Below are 22,201 nucleotides of genomic sequence, written 5' to 3' on the forward strand. Positions count from 1 at the left end.
CTTCTTTGGTCAGGGGTTTCCGGCCTGCTTTGTCAGTCATCTCGGGCCTGTCTGGTTGGACCCGGCTTCTCATGGCTTTGTCTTGGGAGTGCTGCCTGCACTGGATTCCGACTTTCCCAGCATGGCCGTGACTTCCTCTGGGCTGACCTCTGGGCATCTTGTTACAACCGAACTAACTTGCTCTGACAAGTGGCACTGGCATCCCAATAAGAGCCATACGTTGATTGGTTGATCTGTCTCTTGAGACTTTTTAATCCATAGTGTCATCTTCTATGTATTTTTTCCCCCAACTTTTTAGTGAACTAACTAGGCTGTTTGTCATAGGGCTTCCCATCACTGTACTGGATTTTGCTGGTTGTATTCCCAGTGTCATTTAACAGATTTCTTTTGTCCCTTGTGTTTCCTACAAATCAATAGATCCAAAAGCCTTAACCAGATATATCTCTATCTATATGTTTACATTTATATATAATTTACAGACATATTTAATTCTAGCTATTCATATCTCTGTATTTATTACAGCGGAAGGGTACTCCACAGGCGGGGTACACATCTACTAGAGGTACATATGGCAACGTCAGCCACTGAGGAGTGTTGCCTCATTAATTCATTATCTCCTGGTTTACATCTGATTTTAATATTTGTCTATCTTATTTCTCTTGATATATTATTTGTCTTTACTTGCTCCTCTGTTCCTTGTAGTTTAGTCTTCATTTCTGAAATTATTTTCTTTTTTTCAATTCTTTCTTGAGTTCTTAGTTCTTTTCCAAACCTCTATATTTCTGGTTGTGATATTAAAATATAATAAGAAATATGTATCTGTATCATGTTTCAGAGACTATGGACTATGAGAAACAAACTGAGGGCTACAGAGGGGAGGGGGGTGGGGGAATGGGAAAGGCCAGTGATGGATAGGAAGGAGGGCACATATTGCATGGTGCACTGGGTGTTATACACAACTAATGAATCATCGAGCCTTACATCGGAAACCGGGGATGTACTGTATGGTGACTAACATAATATAATAAAAAATCATAAAAAAAAAAAAAAGTTAGAAAGAAAAAAAAAAAAAAAGAAATATGTATCTGGCCTTGTCCCAGTTCCTGAGCTCCCAAAACCCTTGTAACTTCCTACTTAAGTAACAAAAGCAATAGAAGCATCCTGCTGTATTTGGTTTCTGTCCCCAGCTCTGGAAACAACTCCAGGATGATGATGATGAAAGAGCATCCTTTGTTATTCATAAAAGCCCCTAACCACCACCCTGAGTTTATGTTAATGAGGTGACTTTCGGAAAGGCCCTAAGGATGGGGGTGCTGGTTACCAGGGGAACCAGTCATGTGATCAGAAAGTTGGAACTCTCAGCCCCACTCCTGACTTCCATGTAGGGCAGAGGGGCTGGAGCCTGAGTTAATCACTAATGGCCAGTGATTTAACCCATCGTGCCAATGTCATGCAGCCTCCATTAGAAACCCTCACCTAAGGGGTTCTGAGAGCTTCCAGGCTGGTGAGTACATCGAGGCACCAGAGGGCATGAAAGCTCTGCGCCCTGTCCCCTATACCTTGCCCTACACGTCTCTTCCACGTGGCCGTTCCTGACTTGCATCCTTTCATCTAGGAAGTATACAGCAGGATGGTGTTATTTGTTTCTAAGGCCTCCAAACCTCCTTCTTAGCAACAGCTTTGCTAAATCAGTACTCCTGGAATTAAGAATATATCCAATATTATCTGTTCAAAAATTGCCCTCAGCTCTTCCCAAAGAGCTCACTAAAAGGAATAAGTGTGTGAGGTGGTGATTATAATACTCAAGCGGTCTTGCTGCATACGACTGGCCTAGGAAAGTTAAATGCACATAAACTGGTCTTTGAGTAGCTAATACTTTTATCTGAACAATGGAGAAGTCTCAGATACATTTTAATTGTTTCACAAAATGATAAATATGACATTGCTTTGTTCTCACATCAGTTTGTCCCCACAGTTACATACTATCTGTCATTTACTTTGAAAAATTCTCAGCCATTATTACTCCAAATATTTCTTCTGGTCCTTTTGATGTGGAAAACAAAGGCAGAAGGAAAATATTAAATTTCCTTACTACCTACAGCCCACTGACAAGTCCCTGAAACACGCACAGTGACATTCCTCTAGGAACTCAGCTGCCTCGATGTTAGTACTTTGCTAAGGGCAAAAGTGAATCCTAGCCAAGCTGAGGACAAAGCGGAAGCTGACAGCCTGCAACCGCCCCCCCTATGCATGCAACATTCCTCAGGCACTCCTGGCTGCCCTAAAGGACAAAGAAACAGTTAACCTATAGATACCACAATCTTGCAAGACTTGAGTCTCCCTCAGTTTACCAATGTCTTAGCAGTTTATAAGAACAAAGCTATCAGTAACCTAGCTTCCAGAGGGGAACGTATGTAGACACAGTTAAATTTCCTTACTACCTGCAGCCCATTGACAAGTCCTTGAAACTGGCTCAGTGACATTCCTCTAGGAACTCAGCTGCCTTGATGTTAATACTTGTTAAGGGCCAAAGGCAGTCCTAGCCTGACACCCTCCCCTCCACCAAGATCCTGTAAGTCTACTTTAACGTATAAAAATTCCTTTGGGAACTTCCTTTATCTCTAACCGCCCCCCCACAATACGTGTTGGCAATCACCCCCAAGCATATGGCCCACCGATATACATCTGAAGGGTCTCATGACTCAGGTTTTATTAGACCTAATAAATGACCTTTTCCCAACAATAGCTAACTCCCTCAAGGTCCTGGAAACCTTGCTTCCAAAATTCCTTAGAGACTTACCCTATCCCTAACCCCTCCCAACTTGAGGGTATATAATGGGCCATTCCTCATGACTCCAGGGCAGCTCTGCCCACCACTTTGCACCAAAGATGCCTCAAGAATTCTTTCTTGGTTGTTGGCTCCGGATTCCACCCTACTGAACCTCACCGATATCCTACAACCTCATCAGCACGATGGGAAACCTATGGCATAGATTTTGGAATTATCAGACCAGGAATTTCAAATATGATGAGTATGTTAAGGGCTTTAAAAAGTGGATATCATACAAGAACAGATAATGTAGGCAAAAATTCTAAGTATGAATCAAAAGGAAATGCTAGAATTCAAAAGCAGCGTGAAGAAATGAAGAATAGTTTAGACAGATCTGTGAGTAGACTGGACACAGCCAAACGAAGAACTGCTGAGGGAGCAGAAGGCTAGCTAAAGTCCTGGTCTGATAATTCCAAAATCTATGCCATATCTGAATCTACTTCTCATTGATGTTTGCCTTCTCTTTAGCCTGTGTTTTGTGCTTTGTGGTATGCCCTGTAATTATTTGTTGAAATCCAGACATGATGTATTGGAAAAGGAACTGAAGTAAATAGTAAACAGGTCTGTAATGTGGGGCTGTATGTTTGTGTGGCTAGGAGTTAGACTGTGTTCACTATTTTCTGCAGCCACAGGCCTCAGAGGCTAATTTCGTGTGTCCTTGTTTTTGTCTCCTCTGTAGTCTTTGGGTTTCCCCAGAGATTCTTTCTCAAATACAGCCTGAATTTTACTGGGAAAGTAGACAGGCTCTAACGGGATGCCCTGAGGCCAGGGGAAGGTCAGTGGCCTGTCCTGGCCACATCCGCGAGCAGCCGGATCCCACCAGACAGGCCCAAGATGGCGGCGCCACGACAGGAAACCCCTGAGCAAGTGAGGAGGAAAAAGCGGGAAACCCTGCTTCCAGCACCAAGTAATAAATATTCTGCCCCCTAGTTCACAGCTGTCAATAAAAGATAGAAACTCAATCCCCAGGACGCACAGCTCTCTCTCTTGAGCTCACATCTTGAGAGAGTACTTTTGCTTGAATCAACTTTCCTGCTTGTACCCCTCATACACTCTGTTGTGTCTGCCCTTGAATCCTTTCTCCTGACATGACCACGAACCTTCAGCAACATCTTTGGGACAGGCTGGGTCAAGGCCCCAAGGCCTGGGGTCTCCCCAGTTCACCTGGTAACATTACAACTCTTTCTTTCTTTTCTTTCTTTCTTCCTTCCTTCCTTTTTTTTTTCAAAGATTTTATTTATTTATTCGACAGAGATAGAGACAGCCAGCGAGAGAGGGAACACGAGCAGGGGGAGTGGGAGAGGAAGAAGCAGGCTCATAGCAGAAGAGCCTGATGTGGGGCTCGATCCCATAACGCCGGGATCACGCCCTGAGCCGAAGGCAGACGCTTAACCGCTGTGCCACCCAGGCGCCCCAACATTACAACTCTTTCATGTGTAAACCTCCATTTGTATGCAGGAACTATAGTGATGTGGTCAGGCGTCAGGGTGGGGGAGGGGTTCTATAACCTGTGGTTAGGCAACAGTTGTTGTGTGTCTATGACCCTAGGCTGGAACCTTCAGACAAACTTCTCAGTACTCCCCCTCCCTTTTAGGTTAGACAGGAAGGCAAGAGGGAGCTAGGGTTGGGAATCTCCCGTCCCCTACGTAGTCAGACTCTGGTAAAATAGTTTTCTTTGAGGGCAGACATTTGTTAAGGAGAATGGAATAGCTCTGGACATATTTCAAGATTATTATTTCCAGCAGGGAGAGGATTTTTCTCAGATCTTCACAGGGAAAACCTGACAGGATTCCTGGAGGTAAACCTTATAAAAATATGGGGTTCCACAAAGGTTGGACCTCCCAGGTTTTTAAACTCTCAAGTTAGACCATACTCAGTCTCCAAAAACTAGTCAATTAGCCTTCAGTTATTCCTATTAGTAGCTGACTCCAACCTCAGTTTCTGCTCTTGGTAAGCTGTGATTCTCTGTATCCACGTGTTTGTCCCTCCAGTTTTCAGGGTGGTGTTTGCCCTGTGACCTCAATTCTCTGATGGATCTAAGAAGAGTTTTTAATTTTCAGTTTGTTTAGCTTTTTTCTTGTTGTGAGGATGGGAGTGGTAACTTCCAAGCTCCTTACGTGCTGGCCTGGAAACCAGAAGTCTATATTGATGTTACGGAGTTTTGATGCTGTGTAAGAACAGCACTTGCTCTGAGATTTTTCTCCCAGAATTCTCTGGTGCTGTGAAATACATGAGCTGAGTGAAGATCCTTCCACATTTGGCATATGGATAGGGCTTCTCACTAATATTTATTCTTTGAATGTGAAGAGATGAAACAAGACCAAAAGATTTCCCACACTCATCAGGTAACGTTTTTCACCTGTACATGTCAAGTGATAGTGAGTGAGAGAAGAGTTATGCTTTGTCCGGGAGCAAGAATACCCCGTCCCTCTCAAGGTCCTTCTAACTGGACTAAGAACCAAACTGATATGAGAAAGATTAACAGGAGAAAATAAAATTTAACGGCATACTAGGGGAATCCATGCATACATGGAAATTCCAAAGACAGTCAAAAAAAATGAGGTACAGATGTCCTCCTAAACCAAGGAGAAGGGGGTAGGGGTCTGGGACCCAAAGGGAAGGAATGCAGTTCTCAGGAAGAATGAAAAAGAGTAACTGTTTGGTAAACAAATGTTTCCTGAGCCACTCAGAAACAAGGGGAGACAAAGGGGACTTTGATCAAACAGACCTTGATAGGTTTCTCCCTGTCCACCATCCCTAGTTCATACCTTAATGCAGCATTTCTTTTTCCTACACAATTTCTCCTAAGCTCTGCTACTCTCACCTACGCAAGATTCTTCAAACAAAGGGTGCTGAGGAAGGTTTTCAAAGTGTCTCTCTCAGATGGGCTCCGGTACTGCTTATTCAGTAACACTCTGCTCTGAAATCACGGACTTTGTCTAAGTTCTCATCCCTGAATCTAAAGCAAACAAAAAGAGAAAGATCAGCTTTTCTCTGTGTTCATTCTTTGAGTGCTTACTCTTTCAGATAATGAGAACATAGCAGTAAATAAAATAAATAGAAATACCTCCTCTCATGAAGCTTGCATTCTGACAGGGTGGATAATAAAAATTTTTGAAGTACAGTGTATATGCCATAGGTAAAAATAAAGCAAGATGGGGTACAGAACACATTTTAACTAGGGTGACAAGAAAGCAGCCTCATTGAAAAGATGGCACAGGAGGTGAGAAAGGGAGCTATGTGGATCTGGGCAGAGGAAAGAGCAATGTGAAGGTCCTGTGGCAAGAGTGGCCTGTGGCAAGAGTGGCCTGGCATGTTTAAAGACAACTAGAAGGCCACGTGGCCAGAGGAAAGTGAATGACAAGGACAGCAACAGGAGGCTACATTCAAGAGGTCAGACAGCCGGACGAGAAGCCACCAGACAGTTCTGAGCAGGGGTGACAGGATTTAACAAATATCTGAAAAGGATCCCTCTTGGTTCTGTGTTGAGAACAGACTGGGAAACAGTTTGATTCCAGAACAATTCTGAAGTAGGGCCAATAGGACTTGCTGTTGGATTGGATATGGGATGTGTTTTTAATTTCAGTTGCCACATGTTCATTGTTAAGAATTCCTTTACACGATGAAGTTTAAGGAAATGGTTAACCATGGGAAGAGGCCTATTGGAGAAGATGCAAAGTAAGGAAAAATATTGGAAAATGATTCTCAAGGACTCAAATCTCTAGCTCCCCAAAAGCCAATGTTTTGTTTTGTTTTGAAGATTTTATTTATTTGAGAAAGCAGATTGAGGAGCAGAGGGAGAGGGACAAGCAGACTCTATGCTGAGCGCGAAGCCCAACACGGGCCTGACCCCAGGACCCTGAGATCAAGACTCGAGCTGAAACCAAGAGTCCGATGCCCAACTGACTCAGCCACCCAGGTGCCCCAAGAAGCCAGTGTTCTGAAGAAATGGTGAGCATCATGTGGAAGAAATGTCCTATCTCAACCTTTAACGTTAGCATGGATCCACATCCAGAGCCAGGCTATCTCACTTTCTCTGCACTTTCCAAAACAGAAGATGTAGCTCAGGTTTATTTCATCTATGAAATGAAGGGTATAAGGAATTACTGATCATTTTGTTACGTCTGAGAGTAGCATTATGATGAAGAGGAAAATTACCCAGAGCAGGCCCCAAAAGATGGAGAGTTACTAGAAATAGCTAGAGATAACCAGAAGTCTCGCTGCGAGCAAGAGATAACCAGCTGTTTCTGCTTCTAGAAACAGGCTTCCCGCCACAAGCTCCCTGCACTGCCCTAACCGCTGTTCCGGCCTAAAGCACCTCCCCCCCCAATTTAAACCCACCTACTAGCAGTCAGCATAGCCCCTGGAACCTGACCCCCTGCACTCCCCTATAAAAGCTCTGTAACCTGGCTACCCCGGGCCCAGAATTTCGAGTGTGAGCTCGTCTGGGTCTGCCGGCGTAAAATAAACCCGAGTTCTCCTGCTTCTCCGAGTGTTGCTTGGTGTCTTGTCGGTCTGATTGTTTTTCTCCAATAATGGTTACATAGGAAATTGTCCCTGGTTTTCAGAAATGGATAATGAAATAGACAGGGATGAAACTACATGATGTTTCAATTTCATTTAAAATATCTCAGCAAAACACAACTCGACCCCCAAAAATTGAATAGTCCAATTAAAAAATGGGCAGAAGAAACGAACAGACATGTCTCCAAAGAAGACATCCAGATGGCCAACAGCCACATGAAAAGATGCTCAACGTCACTCATCATCAGGGACATACACATCAAAACCACAATGAGATACTACCTCACACCTGTCAGAATGGCTACAATTAACAACTCAAGAAACAACAGATGTTGGTGAGGATGCAGAGAAAGGGGAACCCTCTTACACTATGGGTGGAAATGCAAGCTGGTACAGCCACTCTGGAAAACAGTATGGAGGTTCCTTAAAAAGTTAAGTATAAAGGGGCGCCTGGGTGACTCAGTCGGCTTATCGTCTGCCTTCAGCTCAGGTCAAGATCCTGGAGTCCCAAGATGGAGCCCCACGTCAGGCTCCCCCCTCGGCGGAGAGTGTGCTTCTTCCTCTGCCCCTCCCCGCACTCATGCTCTCTCTCCTTCCCTCTCTCTGGAGAAAATAAAATCTTAGGGGCGCCTGGTTGGCTCAGTCGTTAAGCGTCTGCCTTCACCTCAGGTCATGATCCTGGGGTCCTGGGATCAAGCCCAGCATCAGGCTCCCTGCTCAGCAGGAAGCCTGCTTCTCCCTCTCCCACTCCCCCTGCTTGTGTTCCCTCTCTCATTATCTCTGTGTCAAATAAATAAATAAAATCTTCAAAAAAAAAAAAAAGAAAAAAAGAAAAGAAAGAAAAAAAAGAAAGAAGAAAGAAAAGAAAATCTTAAAAAAAAAGTTAAGTATAGAACTACCCTAAGATCCAGTAATTGCAGTACTGGCTATTTACCCCAAATATTCGCTAATTCAAAGGGATACCTGTACCCTTATGTTTATAGCAGCATTATCTACAATAACCAAATTATGGATGCAGCCCAAGTGTCTATCGACAGATGAATGGATAAAGAAGATGTGGGATATTACTCAGCCTGAAAAAGAATGAAATCTTGCCATTTGCAACGACATAGATGGAACTACAGGGTATTATCCTAGGCAAAATAAGCCAGAGAAAGACAAATACCTTTATGATTTCACTCACATGTGTAATTTAAGAAACAAAAAACGAGCAAACGGGGAAAAAAAAGAGAGCGAAATGAAGAAACAAATCTTGACTCCAGAGAACACACTGATAGTTACCAGAGTGGGGGTGGGGGGGTGGGGGAAACAGGTGATGGGGATGAAGGAGGGCACTTAGATGAGCACCAGGTGTTGCATGAAATCCTTGAAACACTATATTGGACACCTGAAACTGATATAACACTGGGTTAAATATACTAGAATTAAAGAATTTAAGTCAGCAAAAGAATAAAACAAAGGAAGAGAGACAAAGCAAATGTGGCAAAATTTCAATAATTGTTGAATCTGGGCAATAGTTATATGGGAATTTATTGTACTATCTAACTTTGTGTATGTTCCAAATTTGTCATAATTTTTTTATAAGTGAACATTATGTTTTATCAGTTGAATTATTTCCTAGAGAACAAGTTTAAAACGGATTTGACTGGTTTTATGATCTTTGAGATAAAACTTCAAAGCAATCATAGAAGGTACAGATTTGGAGTCTTGATTCCCTTCCAACCCCTTTTCGTAAATTTCATCACCCTACCCTTGTCCTTCCTTTCCATCTCCTTCATTCCCTTTCACAGTCAAATATGAAAAAGCACCATGTGCTGGGAGAGAAAAGGCCAAGGGTGATATGAAGAGAAACATACGACTTTGATGAGACGTAAAAGTTAAAACTGATGATCAGCAGCTGTTGCCTCCATGTCCCAAAACAGCTTAAAGGAGCCATCAACTAGGAATAAGGGAAGGCAACTTCAGCAACTTTAAAATCCATGTTCCTTTTTCAATCTTTAATTGTTAAAAAAATATTAAAATGCAACACCTTCTGATTAGTTTGCAAGAACAAGTTAACTCGTATGAGGAAAGAGAGAAAACCACCAGCACCATTTCAACACAAACCTCTGATTAAAAACGGGACCGAAAAATAAGTATATTGACTCAACAAACATAGCCAACAATGCACTTTCTTCGTTAAAACCAAGTATTAAAATAAACAGAATCCAGAATCAGACCCTTGTATCAAAAAGCATTAAAGTAATGTCGACAACAATGAAAGTCGCGGCCGAGTGTTCTGTGCCCCAGCAAACAGAGTGTGCCGGCAAACCCGAAGCAGAATCCCTTCGTGGAAGAAAAGCACGGCACCCCGGTATTCGCGCACTGCGGGCCTTACCTGCACGGTTCCCTCGGCGGTACCGCCCGCGCTGTGCGCTTTCGCGCCTTCCACCGCGCTCACGTCCCTTCCCAGAAGGTCCGCCGGGACGCGGGCTCTACAGGCGGGGACTTCCAGAGGCTGCAGTGGCGGCCGAGCGCCGGGCTCCCCGCGGACGCGGCCTCGGCCGGCCTCTCCTCGGACGCCGCATCCTCCCGGCCCTCGGGCCCACCTCGCTCGCGAACGCCCGCAGAAGGCGGGGACGTGGGGTCTGGGACCGGGGCCGGGCCCGTCCGCAGGCTCCGCGAGCGGCGTCGCGGCCACGTCGGGGGAACGGCTGCGAGCCTCGGCCGCCGCCTGCCTACAGGCTCCGGGAAGGGCCGGAGCACGTCGGAAGCGGAGCCCGGAACGCTCCGGTCCTCGCGCCCGACCTGGGCCCGAGCGACCGCACGGAGGGACGTGAGGCCCCGCTGCACGTCGGCACATGTGCGCGTCCGCGCGTGCGCCCTGCGTGAGGCGCGCTGTACCGGGCGGCGTTCTTCCGCGTGAGCCGAGCCACAGTGACTTCCGGGCAGACCCTCCGCTGTTCTCGCAAAAGGCTGACCCCTCGCGATCACGCTTCCCCCTGACTCGACTTCCCCAGGGGAAATCCCGAACGTTTCTGGTTCCGCATTGACGGAAAAGACGCCACAGGATCTTATCAGAGTCGACATTTGTACTATCTGCCGAGTGTCTATCCCAAACCCCTCCCTGCTGGTGCGGGTCACTTACAGGAAGATTAGCAACAGCAATTAAGGAACGTAGCCTCCGGCCCCTCCTCTCCCTCGCCCGAATCTAGGCGCCGGCTCCGCCTCCACCCGCTGCTGTTCCATTCCCAATACCACCACCCTAAGGCTCCAGCTTCCCACCTTGCGTCTGCCTACCTTCTCTCTCAGTTCCAAACCATCCTGTCACCTCTCCCAGATTAATCTTTCCCCCTGAAACCACACTTCATTACCATCATCAGTCACCTCCTGTGATTCCCTTATTAAACCCAAACACGATCTACGACTGGAGGTGGCCATCACCAAGTTACCCAATTCCAAGTCCGCTTTCTCATTCTAGACTTCACTGAACTCCCTGCCACAGACAGTTCAGTTCATCTACTGCAACAAACAGGGCTCTTCCCCACCTCTCTGCCTTTACTCAGTTCTTTCTTTTCCAGACCTTGCCAGGGTCCACCGTAAGAGGTCCAGTACTGGTCAGCAGAACTGGGGTCAAATCCTGGTCTTTGGTTAATTATTTCACATCCGTAAACGTCAGTTTTTTCATCCCATAAGGTAGGAAATTAAATGACTCAAATGGGTGAAAAAAGCTTTTCTTCTGGCCTCCAGTTTTCATGTGGTTATCTACTCTATGCCCTGCTCCTTCTAACCCTACTCCATCCAAGAACAATCTTCTCCCCTTCCTTTCTGAGTTGCCCACTGTGAACTACATAGTTATTCAATGGAGAACCTACTATATGCTAAGTGTTGTGGATAATATATTATTTTTTAATTTTTGCTCTCAAATGCATTGTACAATTGTATGCATACAAATGGAGAAATTAATCTTAAATCTATTGGGAAAGCTTTGCTTTCCTTGAAGAATGGACATTTTTTTTTCTTTCCAAATACAAAGTAAGCAAATGACCATCCCCCTTTGGTTGCCAGAATGCTCAGTTTGCACCTCTGTCTCTCTGGATAATGACAGCATACCATAACTTTTCCTGATCTTGGTCTTCTAGGCTTTCTCCTTTCTCTAATGCTAATTAAAAAAAAAAAAGATTTTATTTATTTATCTGAGAAAAAGCACAAGCAGGAGGAAGGGCAGAGGGAGAGGGAGAAGCAGACTCCTCGCTGAGCAGGGAGCCTGATGCAGGGCTCCATTCCAAGACCCTGAGAACATGTCCCAAATCAAAGGCAGGCACTTAACAGACTGAGCCACCCAGGCACCCCTCTACTGCTGATTTATACGTGTTTTGGTTCTTTTCTATTTTATCACATAAGCTATCTTGAGTCCTTTTTCACACATGATACATTTGTAACAAATAGATGGCTATTGCCTATTACTGCAGTTAGCAGAAATGTCTTCTAACTTAATTGACTGTAATCCTAGTCTTCCATTGCTGGTAATGGACGTACAGACCCTGCAGGGAATTAAATGAAAAGCTATAGGCTGATGCACAGCAGAATCATAACAATTAGCATTTATTGAGCACTTAGTTTATGGCAGGCACTGTTTTCATCACTTTACATGAATAAACTCACTTATTCCTTACAACAGTCTCATGAAATGGAAAGCCAAGAGGTCAGCATCCCAGGAGCACTAAAGAAGAATTAGTCCCAAGAGTGAATTTACATAATTCAAGGTAGGACAAAAAGGACCAAAATATTTATGAGGTTATTTCTCCATTCAAAAGACTAAAGAGATTGCACTATTCAATTAAACCCTCCTGGTTTAGATTAAAACTAGAGTCCAGACCTGCATTATACTATGTATTAGATGGGGCTTCTGAGAAATTTAAGACAATTTCTAACTTCAAAAGCTTATGGGAAAAAAGCACCTGAGACAACTGGAAAACAGAATAGGAAAGTTTGCAATGCAGGAAAATAAATGCAAACCACCACCGCAAAGGACTTCTACGGTGGGGGACTCAGTGTCAGAGGAGGCAGCACTTCAGCAAGACCTTTTATGAAGTGTGGACAGGATTTCTGGAGACACAAGGAGGAAAGCAGGAGATGTCAAAGGGTGCCAGAGAATAGTGTGAAAAGAAGCCAAGTGCGAGAAAAGGGAAGAGCAGACACAAAGGGCAAGCCTGCCAACGTGTACTGGGGAACAAGGGAAAGTAAGTAAATAGATGTAACTGTGGGAGACCTTGGAGTTCGACAGTCTGATCTTTTCGCTAGAAACTGTGGACTCTTTGAACAAGGTGGTGGTTTAGTCAAGCAGCTAGATAAAGACAGGGAGACAAGGGCAGCAGTGTTGACTTTTGTAATCTGGGCCCAAACTACTGAGCACCTAGCAGCAGCACTAAGAATAGAGAAAGAAATCAACTCGTAAGCCATTTCAAATAAAATCTAGCAGACTGATTACCTGGGATAAAGTAGGCAGTAATTACAGGTCAGTTAGTGACTACTCAGCACTTCGATGTTTCACAGGGATCTAAAAGACCTTTGTCTCCAGGAAGCTTACAATCTAATGGAGTAACCTCAAGTATTATAACCCGATCACATGAGACCGTTCTGGTCTAACTCTTGCCCAAAGTTATAGAGCTGACCATTGTTAATCAGAGAGTGCTGGGAGGTAGGAAAAGCATGGATCAGCACAGAATCAGGGATGCCAGAAGAAGCTCAAATTTTAAGGCATAAGAGTGACCAAAAGTGCCAATTCCACAAATGTCAAGTAGTAAAAAGACTAAGAAATAGGCACTGAATTTGTCCTTGAGAGATCAGCATTATAGAATTGGTGAGAGTTAGGGCCAGAGGGTATGTTTCATGAAGTCTATAAACAGAAGAAAAATGTAAAAACCAGGGAAGCAATTTTTTTTTTAAATAATGAAAGAACTCAATAGAAGTTTTAGGACATTCTTGGTAAGCATAAGATAAAATAATGCTAGGATTAGTTAGGCACATTAGAACTATGGTTTATACTTTGAGGAAAATACGCTACAGCAAAAAAAAAAAAAAAAGGCTTAAGAGAAAAATCTGTCCTTATAAAATGAGAGATTGGATTTGCCTCAACACTACTGTCACCAAACTGGTGGGCAGCCTTTTGTCCTGTTCTGAAGCCAGCTCCTTCTCTTCAGCTACTGGAGCCAGCATCACGCACACAGGACTTCCTCTCTATGTAAAGGGGCTGATGCGGTCAGAAACAAGGTTCACTGACTGTTCGGGGACCCAAGCCCCATGGAATAGATAAAGTGAGCAAATACAAGGTGTCAGGTCTAAACCCTAAGGCTGGAGTCCTCCAGAATAGGAGATGGGCTATGTGAGGTTCTTAAAGTCATCCCCTTGTATTTATCACTCATTGGAGGATCTAGTTTACAAAACGGAAGGAAGGCTAAGTTGAAACTGGCTCCTAGCTAGCTAGTAGAGAAGAAAACTTCAAAGACGTATCTGTGTTTCTTTGCAGGTACAGGAGGTGAACGCTGTGTGCTCTTATGCTAACATTAATGGAAAAGCCCAACCACTATTTAGTGTGAAGTCGCTGATGTCTGATGAGAGTTGAACTCTGGCTGAAGGCTTTCCCACAGGCATTACATTTGTAAGGCTTCTCTCCGGTATGAGTTCTCTGGTGGATAATAAGGGATGAGCTCCGACTGAAGCCCTTCCCACATTCTCTGCACTCGTGCGGCTTCTCCCCAGTGTGGATTCTCTGATGCTCAACGAGGGAAGAGCTGCGACTGAACACTTTCCCACAGTCGCCACATTCATAGGGGTTCTCCCCAGTGTGTGTTCTCTGATGCTCAATGAGAGAGGAGATCCAACTGAAAGCTTTTCCACATTCACTGCATTCATAGGGATTCTCTCCGGTGTGTATTCGCTGGTGCTGAATTATGGTTGAACGGTCACTGAAGGCTTTCCCACATTCATTACATTTGTAAGGTTTCTCTTGAGTATGAGTTCGCTGATGTTGGCTGAGGTTAGTGCTTCGGCTGAAGGCTTTTCCACACTCAGCACATTCATACGGTTTCTCTCCAGTGTGGATCCTCTGATGCAGATTCAGGTGAGTGCTCCGGCTAAAAGCTTTCCCACAGTCACTGCATTCGTACGGCTTCTCTCCAGTGTGAGTTCTCTGATGTTCAATAAGGTGTGTACTTCGGCTAAAAGTTTTCCCACATTCATGGCATTCAAAAGGCTTTCCTCCACCACGAATTCTCCTGTGGACAATAAGGTCTGATTGGTAACTGAAGGCTTTCCCACACTCATTGCCTTTACAACGTTTCTTTTGTGGGAAGAGTTTTTGGTGTCTAATGAAGTCTGAATTATATTTGGAGTTTTTCCTAGATATGGGGGATCTAGCTCCCTTCGAAATGTTCTGCTGTGTATTAACGTTTGAGCTTAGACTAAATTCACTAGATTCAGGAACTCTCTCCCTAGTGAAAATTTCCTTGAGGGTCATCGACACTTTCCTGATTGCTGTTTTCTCAAAAGATGTCTTCTTTACAGGACATTTTGTCTGCCTTGATAACCGGCCCTCTCCTTTATAGGCCTCTTCATTCTTAGGACCTTGGGCAGTATTCCCTCTGAGACTTTCCATTGCTGACCCTGAAAACTCTAGTTCTTCAGAAATAGCCTGAATGGTGTTGATGCTTTGGCTCAGTTCACATCTCCCTATCTGAAAGACATTTAAAGTGCAAATGTCACCTGCATCTAGTACGGAGAGCAAGGAAAATAAACCAGCAGGGAAAAAAAGACAACAAATTTGCCATTCACACACCCTAGCAACTTTATATGGGAAGAAAACAAAAAGGGACAGTCGAAGGCAAGTGAACAGGAGCAGAAGAGATAACAGGCAGAGTTTTTATAACAGGCATGGGGAGCAGAGAGACATCAAGAAATATGGGAAGGGTAACTGGGTCCTACGCTGAGCCAAAAAAAATGGAAACTAGCAGATATACCAGCTGATGAGCAGAGACTAGGGGATCAGAAAGTAAAGTGAGCTGTTAGTATAGCCGATTGGCAATGGTAAATGGGAGAAAGGAAAGGGATGGGAAGAATAGACTCTTAAGTATAGAAAAGATACCCTCTTAAAAAAAACAAACAGTAAGGATGATTCTATCAAGCTTGGATGCAGTCATTTTCTTGGGATTGAGAAAGAACAGAATTTCAGAAATGCTGTCTACAACCCTGCCACCCAACATGCCCCCAAACGTGCTCCCAGCTAGTTTAGGTGTTCTTCTAAACAGGTCTGCTCTCAGAGTTCATCGTGACAGAGCTTAACTCAGAGTTCCCCAAGGCCAGCTCACTTACTGGACAAATAGAAAGCAGACTAACTTAAGTCACCCGGCAAATTCCAAGAGCTTAGACTGGAACTCATATCTCCTAAATATCGAATCAGTGGTCTTTTCATGATATCACTCACCCAGACAGGTATTGTCGCTCACTCCCCTCTTCAGTTCCTTGAAGTTCCAGCATCCACAGCTGTTCTCCCTCCGACTGAATGACCATGTCCAATTCACATGCTGGGATTCCTGTTGGTGGGTAAGATTTAACACAAGGCTATGGGTGCTGGAGACACAGGGCTATTCAGAGCTCAATCTTAATGCTTTGATCTATAGAAAAGATGGTGTGAATTTCAGAAGCTGTGGGAGGAAGGCCTGGCAAAAACGGCTTTCTGAAAGGGGTCAAAATTAGGTTCCAGAAGTTTATACACATTCATATGAGAATCCCCCATGGAACTTGTTAGTCAAGATACCTGGACTGTGCTTCAGACTTTAGGTATGATATGGGGCCCAGGCATTTGTATTTAATAACTTCATTTAACTTGACAAGTAGAATTGTCCAAAACGAACCCTAGAAACATACTCTAGATTGCCTAAAAAATGTTCCTCACAGAGCATGAGGGTCTAAAATACAAACTCAGCTTCCCATAGACTGGTGGCTTCTCCCTTCTGCCAGCAGGGGCCACCACCTCCCAAGGACCTCGACGTTCCCAGGAAGTAGGCAGCTAGCTTTCTCGGACCCTCTTATTACACAGCGGGCACCCCACATTGAGACGGCCCAGCACCAAGCAGTCCATTTACCTCCCCACTGATGGGGTGTTCTTACACTTCCCTCCTCAGTAAGACCAGCAGGCCGTCTCCTGGAACGCTGACCTATGCTCAGTGACCCGCACAGCAACCTTCTACAGCAGCCTTTCTGCTGCGAAAACGGGAGAATGTGGGAATCTGTGCCTTTCCTTGCCCATCTCTGGACTCTAACTTTCCCCACGAAAGCTTTTTCTTTAAGCTTTAAGTGGATTCATCTGGAGCCCTTGTGTTTGACAGTCAGCTATATACCATTTCCCCTAATGCTTCTGCTCACAGCACAGTCTGAGATCCACTGGGTTAGGACATGATCTGCTTTCACAGGTATTTTCTTTCTTGTAGACTGGAACCCTCCCAGATGTGCAGGTGAGCCGTGGTGGACATCCACCAAGAAGTCACACGGGGAGAACCTCAAAGGCAATGTGATGATGCTGTCTGTATCCAGCTTAGCCAAAAACATGCGTTCCAACTGGAAACAGGGAACACAGAAGCGCTACCACTAGATCGAATAAGAGTCTGATTTATTTAGAACCTCCGACTACAATCCAGCTGCATACTTTATGGCGCCCTCATTCCTTAGTAGGAATCTGCCGTATTGCTAGGTTGGCTGGCCTGCATTCTTGCAGCACAGACCCTCCAACTACGCCATCAGGATTTTGTTGACAGTTCACTGTTATTTCTCTGTTATGACAGTAATTCTCAAGGCAACAGTACTACCTCCCGGGGAGACTTCTGGAAATTGGTGAGGGGTTTTTTTTGGATCGTCATGTTGATTGGATGGTGCTATTGGGATTTAGTGGGGGTCAAGGATAATACACATTCCTACAAAACAAAAAAAATGTTCCTGATCCTATGTGACTTTCAAAAAGGTTATTCATAGCGGCATCTGGGTGGCTCAGTCACTTAAAGCGTCTTGATTTCGGCTTAGGTCGTGATCTCAGGGTCCTGGGATTGAGCCCTGTGTTGGGCTCCATGTTGGGAGTGGAGGCTGCATGAGATTCTCTCTCTCCCTCTCTCTCTCTGCCCCTCCCCTCACTCAAAAAAAAAAAAAAAAAAGTTAATCGTTACCTAAGGCTAGAACCTAACACTACTTTACGTGGAGATAAAAAATATTTTGCACAGCTTTGATATACATTGGAAAATTAAGGAAATATACTTCTCTTTCTTTGGAAGCTATCAGGACTTGTTCACCATTTCAGGAAAATCAAACCACTTCTGGTGTTAGATTCACAAACACGACATTCATACATTGGGCTGTGTTTGTGGCTGTTGTATTCACGGTGATTCTGTGAATAGACATAGGCATCTGTTTCATCCAATCCGCACACACTGAAATACATACTGTTCTTTTTTTTTTTTTTTTTTTAGATTTTATGTATTTATTTGACAGAGAGAGACAGCAAGAGAGGGAACACAAGCAAGGGGAGTGTGAGAGGGAGAAGCAGGCTTCCCGCCGAGCAGCGAGCCCAATGCCAGGCTCCATCCCAGGACCCTGGGATGATGACCTGAGCCGAAGGCACATGCTTAACGGCCAAGCCATCCAGGCGCCCCTGAAATACATACTATTCTAATATAAGTTACTTTCCTTTACATCAGGGTTAGGTAATATATTGATATTTTGGAAATTACATCTATAGGTAAGTAATACAATCTGTCAGTTTTACTACAGGATAGTAAATGGGACTGTGGCTCATAGTGGAATATTACTACATTATTACATATTATATTCCATCCTGGGGAGGAGACATTGCTGAGAAAATGTTTAGGTTTTTGGTGGTTTGGGTTTTCCCCTAAGCAGGAGGATCTGAAATTTGAAGATCTTTGTAAATTGTCTTCTTAGAACCATGAAAACATAGGCTACCTAAAAGGAAGTAGAATATCCTGGACAGAGAAAGAACTAGGACAGAATTCAAAGATGGTCAGCTTGGGGTTGACAGCTCTCCTTCATGCTCATTAATATCGTGGGGATTGGTAAGCTGAGCCAATGTGATATCAGTTTACCTGTATAATTCAATTCATAAGTATACTATTAGTACAAGTGTCCTCAAATGTAGTTGTTTGGGCATTTCAAAGAAGTTCCTTACATGCATAACTGTATTATGCATTTTGTTTGTATATGTGACACATGATCGATACACAGAAACCCCAGTAGGGAAAGTTTCTACATTAAAACAAAGGAACCTAATTTGGGAGATTCTTTAGGTCTCTGGGTCTGCCTATTATAAGCATTTTATGAATATTGACTCACGTACGCTTCACAACAGTGAAGGGTGCTATTGTTATCTCCACAATACAAATGAAGAAGCCGAGGTACAGAGAAGTTAAGTAATTTGGCCCAAAGCTAAGTGTTAAATCCTGGACTCAGACTCACTAGGGAACAACACCTGAGTTGCACTTTCCACTCCTGTGGCCTCTAAATGGCCAAGAAACTAACCCCCACCGATCCCAGGGTGCCAGCATGACCTCAACCGCAGAGTGCCACGGGGGCTTGGAGAGTGCCTGCCTCTGAAAGGGGCACCCTGGGAGGCTACGCTGGGTCCCACTCGTGCTAAAGCCCTATCGGTGGGACCTGAGCCTTACATTCTCCAGCCAGCCCAGTGCAGGTGGCAGCCTTGACACGCATCAGGGAAACATCAGATAGAGGCCCTGTGATGCAAGCATTTACCAGGTAATTCGGATTTTTTTTAAGATTTATTTGTTTGTTTGTTTGTTTGATGGGGGAGGGGCAGAGGGAGAGGCAGAGAGAGATTCTCAAGCAGGCTACGCTCTGAGTGCAGAGCCCAATGTTGGGCTCGATCTCACGACCCTGCGATCATGACCTCAGCTGAAGCCCAGAATCAGATGCTCGACTGATTGCAATACCCAGGTGCCCCAGTAATCTGGATTTTGAATATCGTTCTAACGACAGCTACATAAAAACAGGGGAAAGAAACCCATCTGGATTTTACGTCTCCTCATCTGTCAAATGAAGATGTTGGACTTGACTGTTTGGTACAAAGCTCTCTGATTCCTGGAGTTTAAATTTAAGGCCCAAATACATACCTGCCTGCCTACACTAAGGGGATTAGACTAATATGAACCTAGTCCTTTTCAAATCGCCAGAGACATGTGAGAGCCTAAGGTCCATGTTTTGGATGAAGCCATTCAAGAAACAGGCCAATAAATTTCTTCAATCACCTCATGATGAAATAGAGCAAAGGAGTGTTGAGGAAGACATTAAGGGCAAAGAATAGTCTCATCCTGGGCAAAATTTGGCAGTCTCACCTAATGGAAGTTCTCTGAAAAGAGAAATAAATGTATCCCCTGCTTGGTGAGATGACACATTCAGAAGAGAAGGAAGAATCCTTAACTTACGTGGGACACAGCTCTTCTAGTGAGACAGTCGCCTTTCCCTCTTCCACCTCCTCTCAGCTTTCTTTTTGGTGAAAGGCAATGAAAGGTTTACCCTAGGCAGTCAGAATCACAGGTCTAGTCATGTCCACATCTGGCCGGTTGAATGTAACCTTAAGGGTTGAGGTATAACAAATGCCTACAAGCAATCACCTCCTCCCAGATGCAGAGAAAAAGGACAATAGACACTGATGTCTGACCTGAAGTCCCTAGCTCTTTAATGCTAAAAGGTGAAGGGGATGGAACTGGGCCAAGCCTGAACCCTCCCTAAACTCTCTAGGTGATCTGAGGCATAAAATCCAGGCTCTTGGTCCGTTTCCTCACAAGGGGTAGGAGTTCAAACGGAGTCTGATAGCAGCCTCTTAATTCCTCCCCAGTACCAAAACAGAAGGCAGCTGCCACCGTCCAGCAGGGCAGGGCTGTACGTCCCCGGGCAAGCACTCACCTTTCTGAAAGCCTGGTCCCACACCGTAAAATGGCATAACTAGTACTTGCTTGTCTTTTTCTCACAAGGCTTCTGTTAATGCTACAAGTTAGAAGACAGCAAAGCATTTACAGTAAAGAATATCACGTACAACACAAAGAGATGCTAGTGCTGTGCAGATCTCAAATGAATTTTAAAATTGTGAGGGTGCACATTTAAGGCGGCGGCTCCCAGAGAATTTGTGAGGCTCCCTTCAGCAGCTGCTGCTACAGAGTGGGGACAGAGGAGTGTTCTTCCTGGCTTCGGAGGATGCACGGGAAGGCAGGACTTGTGAGTGAGCAGAGTCTCAGCGGGGAACCCTCGGCTATTTCAGAGGCTAGGAGGTCATTGCCTTGCTCAGGCTCCATCCAAGGACGACTCCACCACCGTGTGGCAAGTCCTCCTCTCTTTTCCGCCCTTCTACCTCATACCTGGTTGCTTGGAGCGCCTCACTGCTAAGTACACGCTGCATCCCGACACATCACGACTGTCAGGCCCAGCGGACCCAAGTGCCGCAGCACCAGCAGACCCAGCCCGCTTTGCGGGACTAAGCTCGCAGCTGTCCTCCTCCCGCGACCCTCACCGTCTGACGTTCTTTGGACCACGCCACTTGCCCTTCCATGTGGAACCCAGCAAGAATTCTCCCTTATTTTCACCCCCTTCCGTGTGAAGACTTTATCTCGGTCACAAGGAAGCAGTGAAGGTTCTGGAAGAGCTCTCCTCCCGTGCTTTGCTCTCTGGTGTGGGGCGCACTGCTCGCTGGAGCCTTTGCGGAGGGACAAAGGAATGAAGAGGGCCAGGCAGCCTCGGCTCAACCCCAGGACAGAGCCGGTCAGGTCCCGACACCTACTGAAAGACGGTCTGCGGCAACAGTGCTGGCGGGAACCGGCTCCAGATAACGCAGGACGCGATACACAGAATCTGTCGACGCCTCCACCAATGAATGGACACCCACTATACGCAAGTACCAGCGGTCCTGGGCAGAACCATAAATAAACGCTGCTACTCACAAGCTGTGTAGCTTCCTGGAAGGGGCCTCATCTCGGTGTGCCTCAGTTTTCCCGTCGGCAACACGGGATAAGAACGGTGCACGCCATGGGGTGACTGCGAGGATAAAAGGACTCAGTCCAGGCACAAGCTCTGGGAGCGGGGACGGGCACAGCCGGGTACAGAAGCCATCCAGCGCCTGGCTGCAGGGGAGAGGGGACAGGTAGCAGGCGTCCACCCCCGGAGACCACCGCCCGCCCCCAGCGCAGCCCCGGGACTGGACTGGGCCCCCAGCAGGCGCAGCCCGCGTCCCCGCCGCCCCGCCCGCGGTTGCGGCCAGACACCGCAGGACCGCTTTCCAGGGCCTGCAGGCCCACCCGGCCAGGCCCGGCCCAGCGCCCCGCACGCTCCACTCACCGGCCGCCGCGGCCGCGCGCCGGGGCACACCCGGGGCCGGACCCGCGCTGCGCCGGAACCCGAGTGCGCGGCGCTCGAGGAAGCCGGAAGGATTAGCGGGGAGCCCCGGCGTCTCCCGCGGCTTGCGGTTTGTGGGCTGGCAGCGCCTCCTTCCTCGCGCTCGGCGCGGCCCGGCGCAGACTCGGCGCAGACCCGACGCAGGAGCACCGAGCGGGCGGGGCGCGTGGGCAGCGTGCGGCGGCGCGGCTCTGCGCCTGCGCCCGAGAGCTGGGGCCGGCGGCGCGCCGTGCGGAGCCCCTCCAGGAGTCGGTGATGGGGAGCCGCGGTGTGCGGCGTCGGTGCGGTCCTCAAGGACAGCCCAGGCCCGCGTAGCTGTGAATAGCGTCCAGACTCTCCGGCTGTGCTCCGGGGTCGCCCCCTGGCCTGAGGGGGGTCGCGGGCACCCGGCGCGTCCGACCGGCATTC

General features: G+C 46.1%; 1 protein-coding gene across 1 annotated transcript; it reads right to left on the bottom strand.

Moving 5' to 3' along the window:
• Window positions 1-11,919: 11,919 nt before the first annotated feature.
• Window positions 11,920-21,917, bottom strand: ZNF391 (zinc finger protein 391). Its single transcript, XM_087858013.1, has 3 exons — window positions 21,737-21,917; window positions 15,816-15,924; window positions 11,920-14,610 (listed from the first exon to the last, which is right to left on the bottom strand). The coding sequence occupies exons 2-3, from the start codon at window positions 15,899-15,901 to the stop codon at window positions 13,920-13,922; spliced, it is 777 nt and encodes a 258-aa protein (XP_087714139.1). The 5' UTR covers window positions 15,902-15,924; window positions 21,737-21,917; the 3' UTR covers window positions 11,920-13,919.
• Window positions 21,918-22,201: the final 284 nt, after the last annotated feature.

The sequence above is a fragment of the Ursus americanus genome, chromosome 32 (assembly GCF_024610735.1).
Source record: "Ursus americanus isolate L20-20 chromosome 32, mUrsAme1.1.p, whole genome shotgun sequence".
Lineage (NCBI taxonomy): Eukaryota > Metazoa > Chordata > Mammalia > Carnivora > Ursidae > Ursus > Ursus americanus.

Bases quoted from the DNA above. Each gene is read 5' to 3' on its own strand.
- ZNF391 (XM_087858013.1), bottom strand. From the start codon at position 15,901: ATGGTCATTCAGTCGGAGGGAGAACAGCTGTGGATGCTGGAACTTCAA. The intron at 14,611-15,815 runs GTGAGTGATATC...TATTGTCCACAG, and splicing joins GAGCGACAATACCTGTCTGG to GAGAATTCGTGGTGGAGGAA.